This window comes from Podarcis vaucheri (genome assembly GCF_965113315.1).
Source record: "Podarcis vaucheri genome assembly, chromosome: 4".
In the NCBI taxonomy this organism is placed as follows: domain Eukaryota; kingdom Metazoa; phylum Chordata; class Lepidosauria; order Squamata; family Lacertidae; genus Podarcis; species Podarcis vaucheri.
In genome coordinates, this window is record NC_138762.1 from 69,656,850 (window position 1) to 69,682,920 (window position 26,071).

General features: G+C 41.5%; 2 protein-coding genes across 7 annotated transcripts in view; one reads left to right on the forward strand and one right to left on the reverse strand.

Moving 5' to 3' along the window:
- The window catches only part of GPM6B (glycoprotein M6B), a 103,590-nt gene that overhangs the window by 72,778 nt on the left and 4,741 nt on the right, over positions 1 to 26,071 (forward strand). For 2 of the 6 annotated variants that reach the window (XM_082220905.1, XM_082220904.1), the window contains exons 2-7: positions 864 to 983; positions 16,870 to 17,056; positions 19,510 to 19,666; positions 20,718 to 20,889; positions 22,694 to 22,767; positions 24,006 to 24,071. In XM_082220905.1, the coding sequence (XP_082077031.1) occupies positions 864 to 983; positions 16,870 to 17,056; positions 19,510 to 19,666; positions 20,718 to 20,889; positions 22,694 to 22,767; positions 24,006 to 24,071 (776 nt within the window). Of the gene's footprint in view, positions 1 to 863; positions 984 to 16,869; positions 17,057 to 19,509; positions 19,667 to 20,717; positions 20,890 to 22,693; positions 22,768 to 24,005; positions 24,072 to 24,196; positions 24,223 to 24,791; positions 25,285 to 26,071 lie in introns of those variants that run through there. The other 4 variants (XM_082220909.1, XM_082220908.1, XM_082220907.1 and 1 more) reach the window with 3 other exon arrangements.
- OFD1 (OFD1 centriole and centriolar satellite protein) overlaps positions 16,509 to 26,071 on the reverse strand; it is a 43,406-nt gene continuing 33,843 nt past the window's right edge. The window contains exon 24 of the transcript XR_014219307.1: positions 16,509 to 16,702. The gene's annotated coding sequence lies outside the window, so the exon portion shown is untranslated. The remainder of the gene's footprint in view (positions 16,703 to 26,071) is intronic.

Sequence of the window (26,071 nt, forward strand, 5' to 3'; positions counted from 1 at the left end):
GTGAATTTCTATACTGATTCAGAAAGGTAAAGAACTGCATTTAAGACAGGAAGAATGAAAAAGAGAGATTTCTTCATCCCTAACTTCTATTACTCTAATAAATAGCATGCTATCAAATTATCAAAGGAACTTGCCAGTGTAACCTCGAACAATTTTGCACAATATGCTACAGCTTTGCCTTATCTACTTGTTTTCTCAAGATGCTAACTGTGTAATACTGCAACAGTTGAAATTGTGCTTTGATATTTTTTTCCCCTCACTCCATCTGGGAATGATAATCTTGCTCTGCTGGGTTTAGTGAAAAGTTAAAAATAGTAAATGTGGTTTCCCACAATTAGGATAGAAAAGTTTGCTGTAATCTATCAGCTATAGAATGGCTCGCTGCCAGTAAAGAAGGGAACAGAGGAATGCATGTGATAAAGGGTGGAAATGCCATAAAAATGACTTGAGAACAGCTTTCCCCAACCTTTTGCCCTCCAACTCCTATCAGCCCCAACCAGCCAGCAGATGGGAGATGTTATCCAAAAAGTGTGGAGTGAACCAGGTTGGGGGAGGCTGCTCTAGAGTACTGGATGCTACTGATATGTCAACATGCGGATTTATATGTTATCTGAGGAATCTAGCAGGCTTCCTAAATTCTACTAATAATTGCAGCCCCTAGAATCTAATGCTAGTTATTTCTCCCCCTTCTTCTGATTGGTGTGTGGGTGTGGCTGGCTTCTGTTACGAAATCTCAGCATAAATTTCTGCATTCTTGCTCCCTTTCCTGCTTTCTTTATAGTAAATCTGAATTGAATAAAAGTACTTAAAGTAAAACTGAACTTTGCTGGAGACACTGACTTTTTACCACCTAAAATTGGCAGTGATCACCAGACCAGAAATGGAAATTGGCAGGTACCAATGGATGTACAGGAATTCAAGGCTACACCAGTACCATCATGTGCCAGCATTGAGAGGCAATGTTAGTCCTTTGGGGATTCAAGGTAAATAAAAGCCTGGGGGGTCTAATATCTTAACTGGAGAATTTAAATATGATAGCACCATAATAGTCATTTTCCTAGCTGTAGCAAAAATGTTCCTAAATATATATGCTGATGTTTTCTGATTCTCACTTGACAGGTTTTTTTGTTGTCTGTTTCAAAGCATTTGTTCAGAACTGTTTTTCAGAGTAAGACATCTTTTGCATCACTTACCTGGCTGCTCAGAATAATCTTTAAAACTGCCCATATACAAGAAGTCAAATGGTCTTCCACATATCCTTTGCAGTCCAGACATTTGACTTCTGTGGTTCTCAAGAGAGTAATATATCCTACTTTAGACTTTATTTATTTACACCTTAGACTTAATTTGCACTCATACTTGTTTCTTTGGGCTGTTTCATCATTGGTTCAGTGACTGGTAGTTTCTGTGGAGAGGTTGTGAGTTAGGTATCCTTCATAGCAGCCAGTGCTAACTCTGCTCCCTATTGTCATTGTTGGGCTCAAATGCCCATAAGTCCCAGTCAGCATAGCCAACAATTATAGGCGATAGGAGCCATATTTCAACAACAGCTGCAGGTCACCAGGTTGGGAAAGGTTCCATATTTAAAATATATAGTGGTTTTGAATGTCTCATCTGAAGGCATTTTTGACCATGGCCTTCCTCCTTGCTAAAAGCAAACTTTCATATTTAATTTGCACCATATGCTCTTTCATAATTTCCCCCCTTCCAGATTCTTTTATCATCCTTAGTGAACAAGCAGGCCTGAAGATCAGAATATAAGCTTTCTAGCAGTAATGCATAAAGTTCTCTGCCTGCTGATTTGCTATGGCACTCATATTTTACAAGCATTTTTTTTACAGCTGGCATGAAACATGTTATTTATTTCATTTTATTTAAGGCATTTCTATTTCACTCACTTATTAGCATTTCTAAGCAGTGCTTGGAGGGTGAAAATGTCTTAGTTTAAGCAACCAGTAAGAATGTATAGTAAGATAGCAAGGATAAATTTTAAACTGGATCTGAGAAAGCAAAACGAGAAGACAAATAATATCAGTGTGTCACTGACCGTCTAATGAAGTTTTGTTGTGCTTAGTCTTGTTTTCTGGGCAGCTTAAAAGCTACAGTAGGCTATTGGTCAACTGGATGTACAGTTCAGTAGATATTTTGTACTGAGATGTCAGTAATCAGATGCAGATAAATAACACGGATCTGCGAACTGTCTCTTCCATCAGTAATAAAAAGCAGATGGTCTAGATTTTTTAAGCCTAGAAAAATAGCTCCATCACAGTCAATGCTTGCTTTATTATTGATTGTGGCTTTGGGGTACATTTTGAGATATGTGAGATCACTGCCTCAGCTGAAAAGATATAAGAAAGAAATCCTAGATTGTGGAGGACAGACTTCAGTTTTGTGAGATATACTTGTTTTTCTTTTCATCTACCAACAGCAGCCAAGTGTTTACATAGTCAAAGGGAGCAGCATAACCTAGAACGGGGCTCTCATTCTCAGCCTTTTCACACAAAAAGCACACCTGGTTTTCCACTAAGCTTTTTTTTGTTTCAGCAGCCCAATTAAAACAACAAGCCTTTCCATTGTTACAATTGTTAAAACAATTGGAGGTAAGAAACCCTTGACAGTAAGTAGGGTCCCAGCCTGTCTTCTGCATTCTCCCAACCTAGGTACTCATCTCCTATGCAAGAAGATTTTGTCAATTGGCAAAAAATCTCTTCAGGAAGGAACCAGAGAGGAACAGCTGGTAAAAATCACTGTTCTTACCCTGGGTAGGTGTTATACTCTGGAGCAGGGTTGCACCTTATAAAGCCACTGCAGGAGGGATAGATGGTAACTAATGCTGGAATTTGGCTCCCCTTTGCTTTCCTTATAACAAAGAATCAGTGGTGGACCATGGTGTCTCAAATTTCAGTGGTGCCTGCCCAGCGCCAAAATCTGCCCCCACCCACCAGCCGCTTGCCTTCCATTGGATTTCATGGTTGGGGTTCCTGCTGCAGCATTCTAGAGGCTCCACGCCCAGTGCAACTGAACCAGTGGCGATTCCTTAGATCTGCCTTTGAAATCGTGTTGAGGCCCATTAGTTAGGGCTGCCATACATCTGGAATTTCCCTGACATAGCTGGAATATGGCAGTCAGAAACAGTGTCTGGGCGGGAATTGCTTAAATGTCCTGGAAAATCTGGACGTATGGAAACCCATGTTGGAAACCTAGATTTCTGGCAAATTCCCTTAAAATTAGCTCAACAACGTCTCTCTCTCTTTTTTAGATGTTGCAATAAAAATTCAACAACTTTGGCCCAAAAAATATGACAACCCTACTGTTAAGTTGTGGGTGAACATATTAGATGACACAGCGATTCTTCAAACAGCTCTTGTTCATTCCCAGGCCAGGACAGAACTGAGCTGAAGGGTTCAGTCAGCCTGCTTATATAGAACTCCAGTACCATGTAACTGTAACAATTTTCTAAAACTATCCAATCACTGAACTTCACTTTCGATCCCTTATTTGCATAACTATCTACAGTATCCCCCTGCTTGCCCAGGGTGAGAACTTCAGTACATAACACCTACCATTAGTAAGGTTGGGTAGTTGCACAAATTTCCTATTTGCCCTCCCTCTTTTCATACCTGGAGCAATGCATGCTCCAGGTGGGAGAAACTGTAGGCAGATCTTTGCAGGGCATCTGGGGGCTCCTTACTAGTAGCTCCTTTCTCTTCCCCCATTGGCTAGGGCTCCCACTCTATCTAGCACTCTCTACCTCTACTTATACCAGGCTGGGCAAACAGGGTAGACATTTTACTCATAGATTGTATAGAATCTGCCCTTCATGAATTATCCCCTCATACAGGCCAAGTCTTTCACTGTTAACCGGTTTATTTCATTGATGCCTATTGTCCATGGACTTCCAAGGAGCCATAGCTGTCAACTTTTCCCTTTTCTTGCAAGGAATCCTATTCAGAATAAGGGAATTTCCCTTTTTAAAAAGGGAAACATTGACAGCTATGCAAAGGAGCTGCTTTATGTTATGTTATAGTAGCCAAAGGCAGTGAACAAGCTCTGTCCAATTCCAGATGCAGAGAGCTCCGAAGTGGTTTTAGATGTATGCTCTTGACTGCAAAATGTTTGACACAGTTGTTGATTCAGGGTCTCTTAAATTCTTCAGCTTGTAAAGATTTCCTTCCTTTTTTCTTTCAGACTCAACATTCAGTTGCAAATGTGAGCAATCTCTTTTATGTGATGGGTTTCTTGCTAGGCTTAAATAAATTGTCTCCATCACAGAGTCATCTTCTCCTTGATCTTCTTTCAAAAACAAACTTTTGAATGGATTAGAAACAGAGCGCAGGGCTCGCATGTCAATGTATTTTTCATTTTTTTCCACACTGACATAATAGTCAGCTATCCTTACAAAGTAAGGAAAGTTGGCAAAATACCCCTCAGTTTTAAATACAGATTTATTTTGAAGGTAATTTAAAACGCATCTGTGCCTTAATGAGTTTGAAGGTGTAGCTTGTGAAAGGGAATACACACACATTTATCTGCGTTGACCTCTGGATAATCTTCTACCTTATTGCTCTGTTTTTGCTTACTGACAGAGATTGGTGTATTTCTTCCCATGTTACAGTCTGACTTTCCTAAAAGACCCAATGCGCTCACATGTTCTAAAAGTAATGTAGTGAAGTGTCCCTGAGTGAATTCTCCTGTTCAAATATATTGGAAATCCTTTAAAAAGAAAAGAAAGTGGGGGGGGGGGGAGTCTTTGCAGATTTTTATATTATGGATATATGTTTTGTATTATTTTAGTAATGCTATTGCTTAATACAGGTTTGGCATGGCGTGTATTGTGAACTGAGCTGATAGGCTTTTTAAAATAAAAACAAATATGGAAGCACTTGAAATCTGTTGGGCATCCCAGACAGAAAAGTGGTTGCTTACATATATTAGTAATTTCTGTAATGAATATAATTGGAAGCTAGTTGTGGGAGAGGCTTCTGTGATAATGTGTTGATGTTTTGTTATGAAATGCACACTGTTGTGATCTTAGAATGGTCTCTGTGTCCTTTGCTAGGAAGGCTGGAGTTGGGTAGGACAGACTTATCCATCAAACACAACCAACAGCAAATAATGATAAAATACAATGCCTAAGCATGTGTGAGAGAAGGAATCCCACAATCCTTTTGCTTCCCTTTTCTAGTGATATACTTTAAAACAGGATTCTCTATCTGGCCTGAGACTTTCCCCAAGCCACACCCACTGCCCCTCTCTAATCCCTAACCCTCATTTGCTCCTCATTTCCCTCTACAACTGCCTTCTTGACCACTGGAATTACTATTGGTCTCGTCCTCTCAATCCACCCTAACTTGTCTTTGCATGCAGGGGATGTCTCTAACTCACTGAGGGTTTGAGACCTATCGGCTACACTCACCTGGTTTAGCCGTCCAGTTGAAGCCATTCTCAGGGTGTGGCTGCTGTCACATGCTGACAACTTCAATAGATGACTGGGAGAAAAACAGAGGACAGGGCAACACTGGGAAACCAAGACTGAGAGGTGCTAATGATGGACTGGATGTGGTTACTAGTGCCATGCAGTTTCTTAGTATGTGGTTCCTGGTTGTCTGAACCCTTCAAGTGTTGGTGCTATTTGAAGCAATATTGTTGTTGTTGTTTCATAACCCACAATTTCAAGCATTTCTCTTTGGTGGGAGCAGGTTCTGAGTATTAGGTGTTTTGAAGAAGTTGAGAGCTGTGGGTTGAAAGCCAGTTTGATGTTCTACTGTATTATCATTGTTTGGGGTTATGTGGCCTGATTAAACAAGGTTCCAGGCTGCCTGCTGTCACATCTTTTAAAGGGCTTCTTAACCCATGTGCCTACCAGCACTCAGGCATGCAGAATTTACATGCCAGTGGACTATAGGAAGAAGCTGCCTTAAACTGAGTCAGACTATGAGCTCATCTTGTCTATACCCAGAGGCAGAAGCTCTCCAGGGTTGAAAACAGCAGTATTTCCCAGCCTTAGCCAGGGATTAAACCTGGGATGTTCTGCATGCATAGCAGTTGCTCAACCAGCTCCCTTCCAGGCCATACAGACATAGATGCGTCACTGGTGTGTGGCCGCTGCATATGTTGGAGCAAGTATTAGGTAGCAGAATCCTTTTAATGGTAGAATTGCACACAAAGAAGGAATTTATATTAGCCCAGCACCTCATCTAAATCTATCTTAAGTCTTAGTACTGCTATTTCGGGGGGGGGGGGGCTCACCAGCCGCAAACTTACCTAAGGCAACTTGTTCCATTTTCTCCTTACAGAAGTATTTCATGTGGAGGAACAAAAGGATGTGGTATAGCCCAGGAAAGTAATATTTTCAGCTCAAGGCTTTTCAGATTACTTAGCCTACGTCTTCCTAATGCTCTGAGTTGACTTTCCTTTCTTAAAAACAAAAATAATAATTATTATTATTTCTTCCTTCTCTAGCAGTTGATCCTAGAAGCAGTTAGGAAATGTGGGGAAACTAGTGAACTCTCTTATTTCTCAAGCTCTTTCCACAAAGTAGTGATATTTCTGGATTGCTACTGAGTTTTCTGTATGTTATTCCTGTGTGGCTTTGTTCTGAGAGCACCAGGCAACAGCATGGCAGAGCAATATTAGCAATAATAAATGTAACATATTGGCTGAATAGATGTACAGCATAGCAACACACTATTCCTATTTCTCTCCCACCTAGTCCCAGTTTTAAAAAGAGAGAAATGTGCATATTTTTTGTGCACAGTATACCTGGATGCCTGATGGAACTATTCTATCAATTACCTTGCCCCATGGAAACAGCACCCATGTTGAATGTATGTGCTGGAAGTGGCAGTGTATGAAATGGCTTCACTACCAATTTATGCATCTCCCTTCTGCCCTAAGGTACAGATAGGGCTGCAACAGCCGTAGCCCGCGCTAGGTACGATGTTTGGCACAGGTCAGTTGTTAACAGTGGCTGAGGGGACAATATAGGAGGCACACCAGGAATTGTAGGATATGGTGGAGAGGATAATTGGGCTAGAAGCTGGCATGGGTGAATATTGGGGCAGGGAGAGGAAGGGGAGCATGAGAGGGGAGAAATAACAGAATTTGTGAGATGTGTATGGTAGAGGAAGAGAGAAAGTTATGGGAATTTGGGTGGGACTGGCCAGGTATGGGATCCCAACCCTTTTGGTTTTTTTAAAGGCTGTAAGGAATGGAAAGGAAGGCAGCAAAATAGGGGAACATGTTTAGTGAGGAAACACTGAGTATGCAAGAAGGTACTATGCAGAGGAGGGAGGTTGAGGAGCAGGGCATGGTGTTAGAGTGGCATAGAATGAGCAAGCCATACAGAGGTGAGATCTTGGTTTGGATCCAGAGACTGTATTGTGATTAGGACAGAGAGGCAAGCTGTGTGGACAGAACTGCTCAAGAGGCTTCGCAAATCGTTTCCATATGTTACAGGTGGCGAGTTAGGGCCCCATACCTTTCAGTGCTTTGGGGCCCAAAATCCTTAATTTCCTGGTGATCAAACTAACCATAGCAATGGGATATGCTGTTGAATTTACTGTTCTTTAGATAAACGTTTGGGAGCTCTTTAAAATACAGTAAACCTGCAGCTTTGAAGTTCCTTTTGAAAGGACTATGTCAGAAAACATAAATTTGTTGGAAGATAATTCAGCAGCAAATTTCCTCCTGATGTTTCGCGGTACCTTGTGTTGCAAAATAATTTAACCTTTTCAAACACAACACAGAAGGGCTTATTCAGCTTTGCCTTGCCACCCCAGAAGGGGTAACATTGTCCTACTTTCATCTCAAGCGAATGGATCAAGAGGACTCTTCTTGCTTATGTTGTCTCAAGTGCTGTATTTTGAGCACTTTTGATGATCTAAACCAGCTAGACTTGAATCAGTGTTGATGTCAAACATTAGATCAGCTTCTTCCATTTTACAGGCCAGTCTACGTCCTTCTCTCTCTCTCAGCTTATTATAATAGAACCCTCTTTGTCATCAGCTGCCAGCTTCATGGCACACTAAATTTATCTGAAAAGGTTAAATAGGAAAAGCATGTAGCTCAGTGTTTGCTGCTTTATTGTTTGTAAGAAGGATCCCATTATCATGATTTGAGACAGCAGACAAGCATTATTGCTGCTATCAAAATGGAAAGATGGATATGACTGGTTTTGAAGGTGTACAGCTGATAATTGCGACAACTTTGGCCTGCAACAAGCTTGAAAATCTAAATGAATTGGTATGTGTCCACCAATATGAAGCAGTCATCTTCTGTGGCCACTGTTGTAAGCAGCACCTGTGCTTCTGGACAAATTTTCTTTAGGTATATGGTGTGCAATCATTTCTGATTTCCAACTTCCCCCAGCCTGCAATCAATCATGCTAGTTTAATCATGAGGACCTTAAATGTATAGTACTGTATTAATTTTTCTCCAACCATTATCCTTTGTTTGTCACCTTGGACAAACTTGGTACCCCAGATCAGTGTTCGAAACTTACTCAATGTGAGCCCATAATATAGGATGCCCTTCCCATGTTCTCCCTTTCTGGCAAAGTTGTTTGACAGCATAGCTCAAAACCAGAAAAATATTGCTTATTATTTGTTATGCATTCAGTTTCTTATCTGCCCTTCACCATAAAGTCCCAGGGCAGGTTGCAGCCATTTAAAAATACAATTTTAAAAATAGCTTAAAGCAAACTGATAATGAATGCCCAGCTGGTTCTTTATGGCTCTTACAAACTGCTTGTTTTACCTTTGCCTCTGAGTGTCTTTCTGCGTATACTGCCACAAACCGTTCTGCACCAATTATTTGGGAATGATGAAGGAACAGGGCTTAATCCTTGGGTACAAAATTGGAGAGCTGAGTTGGCAAGTGTATTGAAGGCAAGGGATTCAGGGGATGGGAAGAATGAGAGGTTCAGTCATCCTGAGGCCACCTCCTGCCAGGCCTCAACATGTTGTAAAGTTGGAAGTTTCTTCAGTCTGAAACTCCTGCAGAGCATTTATTCACATGCTCACAGTATTTATTTTATTTAATACAGAGACTTCTAGTTAAAGCATTGCATTTTATACATGGCTAGAGATAGTGTTCCATAAGGGGCAAGGGCAAGTCCAAGGCTAGCTTCTCATTTAAACTTAGAGAAAAGCGCCTTTCCCAGCTGTTTGAAGGTCTGCCAGTAGTTTAATACACTGTTCCACAGAATCTACACACCATTTCACATATGACAAACTGTAGATTTATATTGGTGCTTGTGAAACAAGAATTCTCCAGTTAGAACTTCAAAACTCAGTACAGTGGTGCCTCGCAAGACGAAATTAATTCGTTCCGCAAGTCTCTTCATCTTGCGGTTTTTTCGTCTTGCGATGCACGGTTTCCCATAGGAATGCATTGAAAATCAATTAATGCGTTCCTAGGGAAACCGCCTTCAGACCAGGTCCGGGGACAGTCTGTCCCCGGACCTCTTCTGAAGGCTGGGGGGGGGACAAGGGCTTTTCTTTCCACCCCCAGCATTTAAAAAAACCCCGGGACAGCGGAGGACTTCTCCGCTGTCCGGGCGATCTTAAAATGCTGTCGGGCGGCATTTTAAAATCGCCCCGGACAGCGGAGGACTTCTCCGCTGTCCGGGGCGATTTAAAAGCCCCTGGGAAGGCAGGCAGGGGGGACAAAGACTTTTGCCCCCCGCCAGCCTTCAGAAGAGGTCCTGGACCTCTTCTGAAGGCGGGCGGGGGGCCAAAGTCTTTGCTCCCCCCCGCCTGCCTTCAAAAGGTGTCCCCGCTGCAGCGGGAGGTGTCCCCTGCCCCCCCGCCCGGCTTCGGAGCACCGGGAGAAGCCATCTCCCTGCAGCCCCTTGCTTCAGAAGAGGTCCGGGGGAAGCGGGAAGCGAAGCGCTTCGCTTCCCCGCTTCCCCCGACGTCTTTTGCAGCAAGGGGCTGCAGGGAGATCGCGATCTCCCCCCAGCCCCTTGCTTCAGAAGAGGCCCGGGGGAAGCGGGAAGCGAAGCGCTTCGCTTCCCCGCTTCCCCGCTTCCCCCGACGTCTTTTGCAGCAAGGGGCTGCAGGGAGATTGCTATCTCCCCGCAGCCCCTTGCTTCAAAAGAGAAGACCCGCTGTCCCCGGGGCAAGCTTCGTTTTGCGAAGCAAGCCCATAGGGAAATTCGTCTTGCGAGGCAATTCGAAAACGAAAAACCTTTCGTTTTGCGAGTTTTTCGTCTCGCGAGGCGTTCGTCTTGCGGGGTACCACTGTATTTCTATTCATTCAGGGCCAACCATTTGTTGGTTAGATTAAGCTTTGTTTGCTCTTGAATTTTTAAGACCTTCTTAACCTGCAGGAATGTTGCAAACTTTAAAAAATAAATAAAAATAAAACCATAGATTGTGTGATTGTTCTGGTGTGGCAGTACATTTATTGTTTTGATGTGTGGTAGTGATCTGTTAAATGTTCTTACACGTTTGGAAAATGTCAAGTGCGTAACTCAAGGTTTTCCCAGTAGAGGCGGGCAGCAATCTTGACTGAGGTATTTAGAACTCTTCTTGACATGCTAATCAACCCATAGTGGCTTAGAGCATCCAAATAGTTCTCCGTGTAACTGTGTTGGGAGAATTGGGAAGGCAAATCTCTTTACAGCCAATGGCTGTAACTTTTGGTCCCCCTAATGCTGTTGGACTTCCAACTCCCATTGGCTTCAGCCAGAAAAGCCAACATCCCATCAGGGATTATGAGAGTTGCATTTCTATATCTGTGGAATTTTCATTCCGCCCTTTGACCCAAAGGTTCCCAGGGTGGTGCATAATATTATAATACTTAAATCCAGACAAATAATAATAAGAAAACAAACAATTACAAAAACAAACAGAAAACACACACACAAGCCGACAACCAAAATTGCAAACAATCCAGCAGCTGTATCTGGAGAGTCACAGGCTAGCCCCCCTCTCCTGAACAACATTTGTTGCTTTGGGTAATAAGGCGAGTATGGGTGAGTTGCTTTGCCCACTTTGTAAAGAATGCTCCATAAATACTTGGCTGTGTGTATTCATAGGTGAATTTGTAGGTGAATGCGGGAATCCATTCTGCATTTTATTCTGTTGACACAATGATAAATAATGACAATTTATTTCTACCCTGCTCTACTAAGTGCCAGTATAGTGTTTGAGACCAGACTCACAGCACTAGTCATTTTAAGACAGCATGTAGGTGGCGATAGTGCAGGATCACTTTTATTTATTGTTTGAATCCACATGAATCTGCAGGTGACATGCATAACTAAAAATAGCTTTGAAAACAGTCAAAACAACAAACAACTTAAAAGATAGGTTCTAAAACAATACACCCAGCTGGTAAAGCTTATTGAAACAAAAAAATGTCTTCAGTGGTTTCTGCAAAGTACAAATAATGGTTGCCTGTTGTATTCCAACAGGGATACTGTCCCACAGAACAGGGGCTGTCACACTGACAAGTCTTACACCTCCAAGTATGGGTTCTATACTATTGACAGCACCCCTTTGTGCAGGGGTTGCCCGTGCTCGAAAAGCATGAGTTTTTCCCAGTGCTTTATGCACCATAGTTGGTTCTTGTTCTTTTTCTTCTATTTGTATTCCTTATTTAAAAAAAATGTGTGTGCATGTGTGTGTGCACACATCCACTTTCATTTTATACCCTTCCCCAGAGAATACTTTCAGTCCTCTCTTTCTCTTTTTTTTAGTTGGCCTCCTTTTGTGAGTGTGTTAAATCTGCAGCCAGGTTCACCGTTAGCTCTGGGCAAATCACTGAGCTGTTATTAACCTGCTTCCATGGCAACTGCTGCTCACAAGCCTGAGGACAAAAAATTGTTTTTATTCTGAACTGCACAAAAGGTTCTAGTGATGCTTTAGACAAAATGGCCATTGAAAGTGAGTTGCATTGATGTGTGTATCTGTACAATTTATATTTAAACTACTTTACTCTGGTGTGTTACGGTAGTATTGGACATGCCCGGCATACTTTTAAATTCTGTTTTTAACATCTTCCACCATATTTTGTAAGGGATGTTAAGGTTTTCCACTTTTCAAAAAGCGGAATTTATATAAAGAGAAGAGTAGTTCATCTCTTTGACTCTGCTAATATGGCCATTCTTAAATGTTTCCTGTTTGTCCTCCTGTTGCCATTTAGTTTCTTCCATGCCAACATGATTAATATTGTGTGGTTATGTTTGTTTGAGAATGAGACCAGCAGATAAACCATTTTTCAGCAAAAGAAAACATTTTATGTCATGAAATGCAGAGTTGAAAACATAACAAACATCTATTTATCTATATTAGATGTGTTACTAGTTTAAGCACACCACAGATATACTCTACAAAAAATAAAATTCAGGCAAGTCTTGATATTGTGCACAGAGGTATATACTGCATCATGGCTTCTGTCTTTTAGCTGTGAAAAGTATGCACATCACCCATGAAAAGTGAACACATGCATGTACTCAAAACTGTGTGTGACCAGTAGTCCCAAGTTTCCTACAGGATATTAGTATCCTAAGGAAATGACAACCTGTTGAAAATCTCCCAGGAACACCATTCCAGCTACTATGGCTGCTGAGGCCGTTATGCTAACATTTCCCACAAAGATACCATTGAGAGTATCGCCTCTAACGTTGCTATAGTGAGTGCATCTAACCACTATAGTGCATCTAACCATCTAATCCCTGTCACGTCATAGTTATCCACAATTTCTTCAGGAGTAGTATTACTACCATGACCTGGGACCAACGTCTTCTTGAAGCCCAACCAACAATCCCCTCCCTGCCCAATTTTAGAAATCAGGAAGGACAAGGAGTCAAGACACAGGTAGCTGATGGAAACCAACCTTCAACTACCTTACCCATGATCTCCGGTTACACCAACTGAAGCTCCTCCAACATCACCAGACACCTCACCAGAATCACCTGCTCCAAATATGGAATCCAAATCCTGGTTTATGCAAGCAATTTTAACTTCCGAATTCCTCACAAACATGTCACAGCAAGCTTTGGATGAGTCTACTGATGTGTCCTCAGTAATCTACAGCTTAATCTGGACAATGATACTTCCTTCTCACAAGCCTTGGGTGGACGCCTCCATCTAAGACCTGTTAGAAGCAGACCCTGGGGAAAAACCTGAGCTACCAAGACAACACTAGTACAGGATGTCATACTGTCAGCCGTAACTCCAGGAGTTTATTAACCCCCTCATTGTCCAATGTAACATCTGCCAACATCTGCCAGTGTGCTCTTCTGCATTCTACATGGAACCAGCAGGCCTGTCTCTGCAAAGCAACAAAGGGACACAAATATATCATAAATAGCAATTGCAAAAAGCCTGTGGGAAAACTTTTCTGCCTCTCAGGACACTCTGTAACTGGCCCTAATTAAACAAAACAGCTTCAGTGGGAAACTAGTGTGCTGAATTACAATTTATGAGGCAATTCAGTTATGGCTTGAAGTATGGCTTGAACTGTTTTATTGCAATTCATGTGTCAATTAGCTTGTCAATGCCAGGATGTTTGTTATCACCATTGCTGTGATACGGTGTAAAATAGTGTTAACTATTTTGTTTTCAAGCTAGCCTTCACAGTTCCTTATACACATCATTTTCCTCTGACACGAGGGGTGCAGGAGGAATCTGGGAGGTCTGTATCTTGAGCAAACTCATCTGGTCTTGCACCTTCATGGGTTAATGTACAGACAGGTTGAGCTACTTCTTTGAACCCACCCACTCCAACCAAGTTCTGTGAGGTAGTTTGAGTCAGATGCCTTGTACATTTTTTCTTTTTTCCAACTGGTAATAGCTGCTTGGAGTTGCTAGGACAAGTGTCCCTAGTCTGGTGTGCATGGTGCCTGGGAAGGCTTTAACTGGTGTCTTGGGACAGGTGCCCCAAACTCTCAGGATTGAGTCCTTCTGAAAAGCAAGTTATTTCTGTGAAATGATAGTGTAGTGAGGTTGCCTTCTATACTTTTTGTGGTACTGTTGCTATTAGACACTCTCCCTCCCTCTCTCTCTCTCTCTCTCTCTCTCTCTCTCTCTGTGTGTGTGTGTGTGTAAAATCTGCACAATGGGTACCAGGACAAAGCTGACTTCCCACTGTAAGCATAAGGTTGTCAGGGGTGACTGTCTCTCTAGTTTTGTGTTATGCCATCCCATAATAGCTATTTTGTTACAGACACTCTTTTTTATCTATTTTAAAGCCCCCAAAATATTTTACTTCTTAAAACATTTTTCACACGAAAAAGCTACATAATAAACATTTTTTCTTTTAAACATTTGTATACCATGCTTGAAACAGAGTGGTCTGAGGACAGGAGACCCATGCAAAAAGGGGAAAGGAATGGAACCTGACTGTTCCTTCCTCCTCTGACATCTCTCTCCCAATGTGCATATATGCTTGCCAATTTAAGATGACACTTCAAGCTTCTGATGAAGCAGACCATGAAAACCTATGCCACAATACATTTGTTAGCTTTTTAAGGTGCTACGAGACTTTTTCTTTAACTGCTGCATGGACTTTATTGCTCTATGGATGTGCCCAACTATAATAATTTCTGTGTACCTGTACAAAGACATCATGTAATGTTTGCTTTTGGTGGGTAGCAAATAATATATACATCAGAGTTGTACTTATGAGTGCATCTCTTGCCTCCCCAGTTCTCCTAAGCCAACTTTTAAATTTTTAAAAATAAAATAGACTCAGGATGGTACTGGGCTTATTCCAAACCAATCTGCATTTAATCTGAGACTTTGGTACATGAAGCAGATTTTTCCCAATACTCTGATTCTCCAACCCCCCGCCACATAACACTACCTTTGTACACAAGACTGCCCCCTCCCACCAATACCCATTCACATTGGCGCTGCTGGTCTGGCACAGAGAGGAATGTTTCTCTCTTGTCAGCACCTAGCATCTTGGTTGCCCTGGATTCCTGATGGGAGCTGGAGGCAAACACGTAAGTGGAACAGGTAGTGCTTACCTTGCATTTGAAGCAACTGTTCCAAGCCAGCCTATTTCAAAATGCAATGCTTGGGACTATGTATTCTGGCATCATCTCTAGTGAGAATAGCATAGCAGTTCTAGGACAAGAACTTGGTTAAGTGGTGTCTTGGGCAACTAGGTAGTTTATTAGTATGGCAATCAGCAAAATGGCTTCCTCTTCTCTTGAACAAATGAGTGACTGTGAGCATTTGGAGAAGCAGACTCGCAAGTTTTCCAAGTTCAAAGCCAATTCCTTTTATCTTAGGCTGTGTACTTTTTCAGCCACCCCTTGTTGTTAACAACTGTTCTAGAAACTCCAGTTCATAAGATCAGCAGGGTGGTTGAGGCACAGTCTGTGTCTTTCCAGAAAGCACCTGGGAGTTTCGATCATTTTAAACTTCCACCATGCCCAAATCTCCTTGTGCATGTGCAAAGCTAGCAGCTCAAAGTGGAATCTGAAACTGAACATTCACTACACTGCAGACTAGACTTAGCAGTTCTGATGTTACTAATGAATATAAAACTATCCCTAGAGGACACAGAAATATTTCCAGATACTGAGGACAAACAAACTATGTAAATAAATCCAGAGGGTTTGCAGCACAGAATCTCCAGTGAAACAGTGTCCCATATGTAATTTAAGGAACTAAATGGGCCTTTGGGATGTTTCTTTTCTATTCTCATGATACCTTTGCATGCTTGCTGTATCAGTGATGCTGTAGAATTTGCCATTTTTAACCACCTAAGACCAATATGAACTGTTTCTCCTAACTCTTTTCTTTTTACCTCACCAGTATCTGAAACTCCTCTTTGAGTGAATTATTCTAATTTAGTTGCATCTGAAGTCTTGAAGGCATATTCCTTCATTGGAGTAGTGTTGCGCTGCGAAATTAGTTCCCATGCTGGGTTTTGAATCAAGTGGCTAACCTGTGACACATACCCCGGGTTATTTTTGGACACCAGCTCCCGTCAGCCTCAGCCAGAAGTCTGGTCAGGAATGGTGGAAATTGTAGTAACAAGATCATCCTGAAGGGCCACCCCCTTTCCATATTCAGTCTTCTAGGCATTTACTAAAGTGGAAGGGCACCAGTAGTGCTTCTAAGCACGGCAGGTGTGTAGCATTTCATCTATCCTAGGGAGAATCTGCTGCCCTCCAGATACAATTCTGGCCTGAGGTGATGGGAACTGTCACCCACAGATTCTTCATCCTTAATGTCAATTAACAAGCTTGGGATGTTCTGTATTTGAACATATCTGTATGTTCTTCAGAGAAAGCACAAGCTTTTCAGCTGCATTTATATAGAACCTTTTGAGTACATCACACACCAGTAAACTTTTTAACATCCATGTTGGGTGAACCAGTGTGCTGTCAAATGGGGCCTGAGGTTTTATAAAGCTACCGAGTGTGGGTGGATTACTTTAAGGCTGTCAAATGAATTTGTGGCTTAGATGAGACTTTTAACTAGAGGGCTTCTGGCTCCCACATCGCCCTGCAAAGATGTCTGAAAGGACAGTATAGTGCACTCAGTTTCAAAGTTTTATTTTTGTTGTCTGTGCTTAAAATAGAAGTGTTAATTTGATGTGTCGGTGGAGAACACACACTCTTTTCTAAAGCATCCTGCACAAGCTTGCTTCATCTGCAGCCTTTGATTTTCATAGAATCTGGGGTGCTGTCACTCTTGTACTTTGAGGCGACAGACATAAAGAGGAAGGTCATCTGATGAAAGAAGGAAGTGCAACCCATTAGCTTTGAACAAGTAACTTTGCTAATTGTTCTTACTAGTTTTACCACATGAAGTCCAAATGATGTTGTTCTCATAACTTGTTCTTGTACTTAAATAATGTTGTCTTTGTGTCCCCCCCCCCTTTTTCTTTTCTGCTTAGGTTGCTTTGAATGTTGCATTAAGTGCCTGGGAGGAGTTCCATATGCTTCCCTTGTGGCAACTATTCTCTGCTTCTCTGGGGTAGCATTGTTTTGCGGCTGCGGTCATGTGGCTCTCGCCGGGACTGTATCGATCCTCGAACAGCGTTTTTCCACAAATGTTACTGACCATGCTTTGTTATCTGAAGTGTAAGTACAAAACCACTTCTCTTACTCTGTGAAGCAATTGCAGTGATAACTTTAATAACATCAGAGCTAGGAGCGCATGCCAATTCAGCCAGCAAGGAGGTAAGAGTGGCTGGCAAAACTCAAAATTTGAAGTGAATTTGGAGAGTCCATCTCAAGCAAAACATCTTTTGGATTGGGGCTGTTTTTATATACAGCATATAGTTGTGAACTTTGTTGGGTGGGTTGGGGAATTTGCAACACTTCCACCAGAAGTCTGCTGCTGTTAGGGATTCAGCATATATTCCCCCCCCCCAAATGTATATTCTCGTTCAACAGAGAGAAGGAAAACAAGGGTAGCGATAAATCTCCCAAAGAGCATAGTTATTCAGCTCCATAGCAACTGAAGGCAAGAAAAAATAGCTGTTGCCAGGAGATGACAGACCACTAAAAATATACTGGAGAGGTACACAGGAAAGCAATACTGCTAAATCTAAGGATAAAATAATAAATGTTATCACTAACCACTGCAATTGAGGCAGTCATGACATTTCTCTCACATGCCACATAACTCCATAGTAGATGCGTAATGGACTATGAATCTAATCTTCTGCCTCCCACTGAAATAGGCTATATTGGTTTGTGTCTGAAGCATGCTAGTTTTCCTCAACAGGATCTCCCATTGCTGAACTGTTCTTATGGTTAAATTTCCCCCTCAATTATTAACCTCTCATCTACATTACTTAAGCTTAAAACATGTTGCCTCTTCTGTCCTTGGTGAACAGTTTGTCTTCCTTTTCATGTTCTAGATCTTTGAAAAAATTGTTAGTGGCTGTCACTTCACTTCTATAGGGCACCACTGCATAATTCCTTTGGCATTATGATTTATCTTCTGGATGTCTAGTGGATCAACTAAAATGATTTTAATTGTGGTGCACAAAACTGAATCTGAAACAAACAAATATGGTTTACATACCTCTAGAAGTGCAGACGAATGCACTTTTGCATAGTGCCTTAGATGCAGGGTATTCTGACATTTTGTATGTGGAACAGGAAACAAAACCTGTATTACATACAGGCTGGTTGTGAGGATACCATGGGGTGCGGTGATGACCAGAAACCAAATTTAGCAGCAAAGGGGAACAATGCAAATTACTCACAAATTGTGGCTACATATTACTTTTAATGGAAAAGAATGGCTGGATCCGTTACAAAAGAGAAATAACTGCACGTTAATTGCACAAATGAATGGGTAGAGCTAGAAGGTGCATTATATTGAGTGATGGGGGCAATGTACCCTGCTGCTACTATGAGGAATTTATATTGTGTGGATGCAGTGCACACACTGACAAGAGACGAAAGGGGAAAGCCCCTTCTTGTTGCTAGATGGCATTGAGGTGTGTCGGTCTGCGTCTCCATCCTTGCAGCAGAGCTCATTTTGTCTATTTGAGTAGGAGTGGCACTCCTTTAAATGTTTTTCTTGCTGCTGAAAGAAAGCAAGAACAAAGCTTCCTTCCCAGCAGAAGTATGCTGTGGTTCCTTCTGGGATACAGTAAAGGAAGATGTTTGCAGTAAGAAATATTCTATAGTGACTGGTGAGGGTAGGGCTTGAGGCTATTTAATTATGTGTAAGCATCAGATGCTGCAGCATTTTTGAAGTTACTGGTGGTCAACTTTGGCTGTGTAACACAGGGGTCAGCAAACTTTTTCAGGAGGGGGCCGGTCCACTGTCCCTCAGACCTTGTGGGGGGCCGGACTATATTTTGGATGGGGGAAATGAACAAATTCCTGTGCCCCACAAATAACCCAGAGATGCATTTTAAATAAAAGCACACATTCTACTCATGTAAAAATACCAGGCAGGCCCCACAAATAACCAAGAGATGCATTTTAAATAAAAGCACACATTCTACTCATGTAAAAACATGCTGATTCCTGGACCTTCCGCAGGCCTGATTTAGGCAGCGATTGGGCCAGATCTGCCCCCCGGGCCTACCCATGGTGTAATAGCTGTATAGAAGGGCAATAAATACTAGATGTTTTCATCCGAGGATTTGACTGACTAGTTCAGTTTGTGTATGAAATTCAGCTTCTCCATCTGCTCTGGTTCCCTTTATTCTTGAATATGATGAGGTTAAAATCTACAACAGCTTAACCAGTTCCAGTTGACAAGTCAACATTAAAAGAAGAGCAACTGGATCAGAATCTAGACCAGCCTTGCTCAACCTGCTGCTCTCCATATGGTGAAGACACTAATTCCTTTCAGCCTCAACCACGAGCATGGTCCAAGGCCAAATCTTGCAACCTGATGGAAATTATGACCAACTACATTGGTTCTTTACACAGCTAGTAAATGGTCTCACTTGTGAACTTACCACTAAGGTGTTCATTCTGTCCTTGTGCTCTCGGATGATTATGAAATGAGACTTTATTTCAGAGTGACAAGAGTCTGATTGCCCTGTTTGTTTCCTTCTCAGAATAAAACTAATGCAGTATGTGATCTATGGCATTGCATCGTTTTTTTTCTTGTATGGAATTATCCTGTTGGCGGAGGGCTTTTATACAACAAGTGCTGTGAAGGAGCTGCATGGTGAATTCAAGACAACCATCTGTGGCCGCTGCATCAGTGGAATGGTGAGTCCATTGCAGGAATATGGATTGCCACTACAGTGGTCCATAGCATTATCTACAGTGTTGTTTGCACCAGCTCTTTACGCTGGCCTTTGATAAGAAAGCAGTGTCCTTCTAGGCTTTCAGAAAGCCCTAGCTAGAGATGCTAGCAGTTGAACCTTAGTCATCCACATAAACAGCAGAGGCTATACATCTCCCTTTAATGGTCACAAGAGAATTAGGTATTAATTCTAGCTTGTTTTCTTATCCCAAGTGAATTTGCCTGCTTTTTCTCTCTCAAATAGTACTTTATTGGAGAGAGGTATGAGGAAAAAATAATTTGGACATAATCCTCTTTTTTACCAAGTTTATTCTTCCAAGAAATTACAACTTTTAAGTGGGCCACAGTTCTGTCAAAGTTTTCATTAACACCATTCATAAAAATGTCCAGATTATATATTGTGTGTTTTTGTCCAGTGTTGTGCTTTTGGCAGCCAGGTTGTGCTTTTTTGGGGGGTGGGGATTTCTCCCCCCTTAACTGAGAGCACTTCATTTTTAACTTTATAGATTCCCACCCCACCACCAAAATGTAATTAAGTTGTCCCCATCTCTTGGTCCAATTTAGTTGGCTGAAGCATGACATTCTTTTCAGTTGGCTCACCCGAGACAACAGGCTGGCACTCCCTGTTGTTAGAAGCTATGCCCTCTTATCCTAATTGCGTACAGCAGGAATTGGGAGGTACCCACAGATACTGTAAGGAAGTCACCGTTCCCAGTAATGAAGTGCCACTCCAATGACAAAGAAAGCATCCCAGAATGACTACTGCTTGGAAAGTCAGGCTGCTTTTTATTTTGCTTACTTAAAACAACGTCAGGCTTTTAACATCGCAACACGGGCTATAGGGAACGTCTCTATGGAGTGAAAATCCGAGACTTCACATCGGACATGGAGACTGTGACATGCTCTTGGATTTTAAAATTCAGGAGTGTGTGTACTGTAAATGAGATTAACCCTTGATATCCTAAATTAATGAGAAAGGGGTTTTCTGTGTGAAATGTGTGCCTGTCTCCTCAGTTTGTTTTCCTGACCTACGTACTGGGGGTGGCCTGGCTTGGCGTCTTTGGCTTCTCGGCTGTGCCGGTCTTCATGTTCTATAACATATGGTCAACTTGCGAAGTCATCAGATCACTCCCAGCAAATATGACAGCTTCAGCGGACCAGATCTGTGTGGATATCAGGCAATACGGTACTTATTTTAATCCTGATTAAATGCTTTATCCTCTTTCCTTGTCCTATCTTCAACAGGTTTGTCTTAGCCTTATGAGATGAACCAAAAAGCAACCAAGTGTGGAGTCTCTGAACATGTCATTACTTTTTCAATTAATGCAGATTACACTGACCTCTTTCCAGATGCACCCAGTTTAACTGCATTTGGCAAGTCATTTATCTAAAGTGATTTTGTGCCTGTTATCCGCATTATGCTATCAGGCTTAATAATAAAACAATCAGCAAAATAAACTGCTTAAGCAAGCCTGAGCCCATCACCAAATAGTTTGAAAACCTACCATGCTAGTCTCCTGAATTTAGCTATATATCTGCATATTCTTACTATTTCTGTAATAATGTGAATTGTGTATGTGCTTGTGCAAAGCAGTTTCATTTATCCTTTTGTTTTGAAATGGAAATATATTGTCAGAACAGTGTGAGGAAGCAACAGGGGTCTAGATTTGTGCTCCCAAGAATCACATATTATGGGACCAGATCTTTTTTACCTGATTAACATCACACACACTATGCAGTTGTTCCTATCATTAGTGCTTATTTGGTGACAAATACTGTTTAGCCCCAACCCTCCCCTGGGACTGGGATTATTTGTGTGGGATTAGGAGTGAGGGACATAATCATCTCCAAAAAGGAAGGGCGATAGAACACAGGGCAGTTGAACACATAATAGAAGTTGAGTCAATTTACTTCTAGAAGTTCCATCCAGATTCCAGGTATTTTAAGGTTCCTAACATACTTCCTCTGGCATTGGCTAAAGAAGGATACAAATCTTTCAGAAAGGCCAGTGGAAATGAGATGTGTGGGGAGGGCACAGTAGAGGCGAGCCTGGGAAATAATGGGTTTTTATCCACTGCTAGTCCTTCTCAGAGTAAACCCATTGAAGTTAATGGACACAACTCACTTTCATCCAACTTAGTTGGATACAAGCCAATAGAAGTACTTATAGAGATTCCAAGACAAAGTAGTTGTTCTCCTCTAGTCCTGCTGCTTCTGTGCTGCTGCGAGCTGTGCCATGACTGTTGAGTTGGCATGTTGCCCAAACCTTGGCTCATAGTTTTTCTCACTCCACATGGCTTAGTGCTCCACACACTTCTCCATTGTTTTATAACTCTGATACACATACCTACTGCTGTATAGCTCCCCCCACCCCCAAAAAAGGTCAAAGATGAATATATTTGATGAATATCTTCTATAGTGCAATATGTTGAGGTACTTTGCTGTCACATGATATACTTCCACCAGGAAGAAAATGGCCTGAAGATCAGTAATGAAGAAAAGGAACAGAGGCTTTAATAAGGCAATGGAGGAAGAGAGTGGCTTGCAGAGATAATTCTGAATAGCTCCTCTGCAATTGACCACAATTGTAATCTCAACCCACGAAGCTTAAGGCAGAGCCTGTAAAGATGCAAGCACCCTTTTCAGTAATCCCTTTGCCCATTCAATAGAGTCAGGAAGCACAGCATATGACAGTGATTAAAAAGAAGAAGAGTGTCCATAGTGACTAAAACAACCATTTGTCCGCCATATGGGAATCCTAGATCTGAGAACATCTCTTGGCAAGGAGACTCTCTCCTGGATGTAGAAAGGGAACACTGTTAAGTGATTTTGTACTTGCTGGTGCCAACTCCAGATTGAACTGGTCAATGTGTGGGTGCTTGTTAAAGGAACACAACTTGCGTGTAGGTGGGGAAGGGGAAGGGATTTCAGAAGGGAGAATGACATCAGCTATCAGCTTTAACAATGGCTTTTTGATATTTTAACTTCAGGTATCATCCCTTGGAATGCTGTGCCTGGCAAGGCATGTGGGTCAGCATTAGCAGATATGTGCAGCACCCCTGAGGTAAACGAGACTACCGACACCCGGTGCTTGTCTTGCATATCTTGACAACTGGAATATATAAACAATTGGTCTGCTGAAACATTAATGCTCATGCCATTTATTTATTTTTTTAAAAGGTTTCTTAATCATACAGAATGAATGATACAACATTCTGAGGATATAGGTCTGCACTACTTGTGAGGCTAAGTGGTTCTATGGATAGCCAGTTAAGAGAGAACAACAGTATTTCTCCTCCCACCCCTTCAGTAGCTGGAATACATAGTGCTGAAAAATTATTCCATCAAGCCACATCAGTTTTGCATAAAACACATCAATATGGTAAACACTAGGATACAGCGTATAGATAAGTAATCAATGCTTAATTAATATGCCAGGCTTCCTTTGAATAAGGAACAACTGCAAAAGTAGTGCCCTCAGAATAGGCTGTCTCCTGTCTTTATTGCTAAGGCACCATGCTGACTGGGCTGTTGTGGTCCACAGCAGCTCTCTCCTCCTGATCAGTTTGTCTAACTGCATCTGAGTTACAGCGACAGGCAGTAGCACACAGCTGCCAGTTATAAAAGCACCTATTCCAGGCAGGTTCGGCAGGTTCGCCTTATTATGCTGCCTTCCATGTCATTCCATGCATGTGGGAAACCAGGGCGTACGCAGGTTTTTAAATGTGTGGAGCATCCCTCAGTTACGACTGTGGGCTAGAATAATGTTAATAGAGTGGTGCTGATGGAACTGCCATGGTGGTGGCCCTAGTCTCACTCAGAATAATAATTTTGGATTTGTTCATTCTTTTCTCTTGGCTGGCATGGATAAAAATTGCCCTGAATAAGCTGCACATGAGGCGACCAGCATCCAGTTACTGAGGCTAACATTTCCCCCCAGTCACAATCAGAGAGATGAGTGCAAGTTTCCTGTATGCAGAATCTGATTCCCACTAGGCTTCTTCCATGGTATCATGGTCACACCTGTGTTCACAGATGTGTGAAGGAACTTGGCCTTTAGGTACAACTGGCAGTGTTATGTTGCAGCAACACTGGCACAGACTCCTTGTCTGAATAGCTTGAAGTGCCACAGGTTATGACATTGGACTTGCAGAGTACTCACTACGTCCCCTCAAAAATATTTGTTGGTGCAGTGGCTCCTGGAATCGGACCTTCCTCCACACTAGGCAGCCTCCCGAGAGTTATATTTGTTAATGTGCCATGGAGCTCCTAGGACAATGATTTTCCTCTTTACTGTTATAGTTCTATTTGTCTTACCACCTGTTCATTGTGGCGTGTGCTGGAGCTGGTGCTACTGTCATAGCCCTGGTGAGTACCATCATCCTCTCTCTCTCATAAAATAACCACGTATTCCCTTTTCAGATGTAATCTTTAAAATATTGTTTAACTTAAACTAAGTAATAATTTTTGTGTTTGTTGGCACCTGATTGTAGTTTTCTCAGGATATTCCAAATAGCAGGCAAGTGCTTACATTTCCCAGTAAAGCTTTGCACCAAAGCAAGCTTTAAAATAGTTCTTTTGGTTTTGTTGTTTTTTGCTATTCGTTTACCTCCATCCTGTTGCATGGCCAATTTATGGCATTTTTGGATATAGCTATTTTGCCATTAGTATGTAGAACTTCCCAGCATCAGGACACTTCAGAGGTTTCCTACCTTTGAAAATAGTTTTAATTAATACTCCTGTCTTTCCTTCCTTTAAGTCTTTTGGGGAGTATGAAAGGTACCTGAATGTACTGAAGCTAGTTAGTCTGATTAAAAACAAGACCCATTTATAGTCAACGAACTGTTGCAGCAACCTGCTTTCAATCTTCTGTTGCCAAATTCATTTAAAGTCATAATTTATCAATGTACTTCCCATTGAAACAACCAGGGGCCCTTACATAGCTTAGGTAAAGCAGAGCTAGTCATTTTTGCCATAGCTCTCATTGAAATCCGTGCCTGACACAGTATAAATTTTCACAAAGAACTTCCTAAAAGGCCAATAGAATTTGTTGTCTCTTATACGCTGTGTTTTGTTCTCTTCCACCAGCTGATCTACATGATGGCTACCACATATAACTATGCCGTTTTGAAGTTTAAGAGTCGGGAAGATTGCTGCACTAAATTCTAAATTGCATAAGCCCAGTAAAGAGCTGCACTGTGTAGCTTGAAAAACCACTGACACCCTAGACTAAAGAGTCTAGCTTTTTTGAAGTTTGTTACAGTAAATTGTAAATAGCTTCAGTAAGCATCTTTAAGCATTTTAGATTAATTCAAATTTATTTCTTGTATATGATTAATGATGTGGGTGAGAGCTGGCTATTTTCTATACTATGAGAAGATTGTTATTTTCAGTGATGTTGTAAATCATCCCTTTAAAGGAAGGAGGGCTTTCATTTAACATCAAGCTATATTTTTTTCTAACAATCATCTCTGAAATAATTACTGGATCAATTAAGGGCCTGTAATAAGTTATTTTGTCTCTGCTGTTCACTAATCTGAAAAATAATAAAGCATCTGTTCTACAAATAGATGGCACACAAGATACATGCTTGATTCTTGATAACTGTCAGTGCCTACCTTTTAGATTGTTGTCAAAGTGCTCTTCTAAAGTACCACACATTTGCCTCTCATTTTTACTGTATAACACCAGCCCTTTGGGTTTTTACTGGTCAAATGTTTTGAGAGACAAGTAATTAGGCTCATTGAAGAATACCCTTTTCATTAGCTGACATTTTCATTTTCCCCCAAAAAATAAAAAACAAAAGCCATGCAGTTCTCTAGCAAAAGCATGGAAACAAGTTCATTCCACCCCACCCCTGGCCTATAAGAAATAGAAAAGATCAACTTTTGTGGCACAGGCTATGCGCTACTAACTTATTTGTCAGTGATCAGCTTCCAAAGTATAACCATGCAGCACGCAAAGCAAACCCTTTTATATAGAAAGCTGCATTTTAGAAAAAAACAATTTTTGCCCCAGTGAGTATGGCGGGACACAACTTTTCTAAGAGGATAACTTTATAAAATTTCCACATTACAATTTTCCTTTACTCAAGAGGGTGGGGGAAGAAACAGGGAAAGGAAGAAACGATCACAGATTTATCTTGAGTTGCTCTTCTAGGCTTCAGCATGTAAACTTGCAATGTATTTTCAAAGCTTTTCCGTTTCTGTTGTTCTTTCGCATTAACTGCTTTTGTTCCTATTTCCTACTAACTTTTGCCAGTACCTACTTAGTAGAATTAAGCATGCAAAATTCTAGAGATCTTTAGAAATAAGCCTCTTTGCCTTTTTTAATATTTAATAATGTAGAATAACTTTTAAAAATTAATC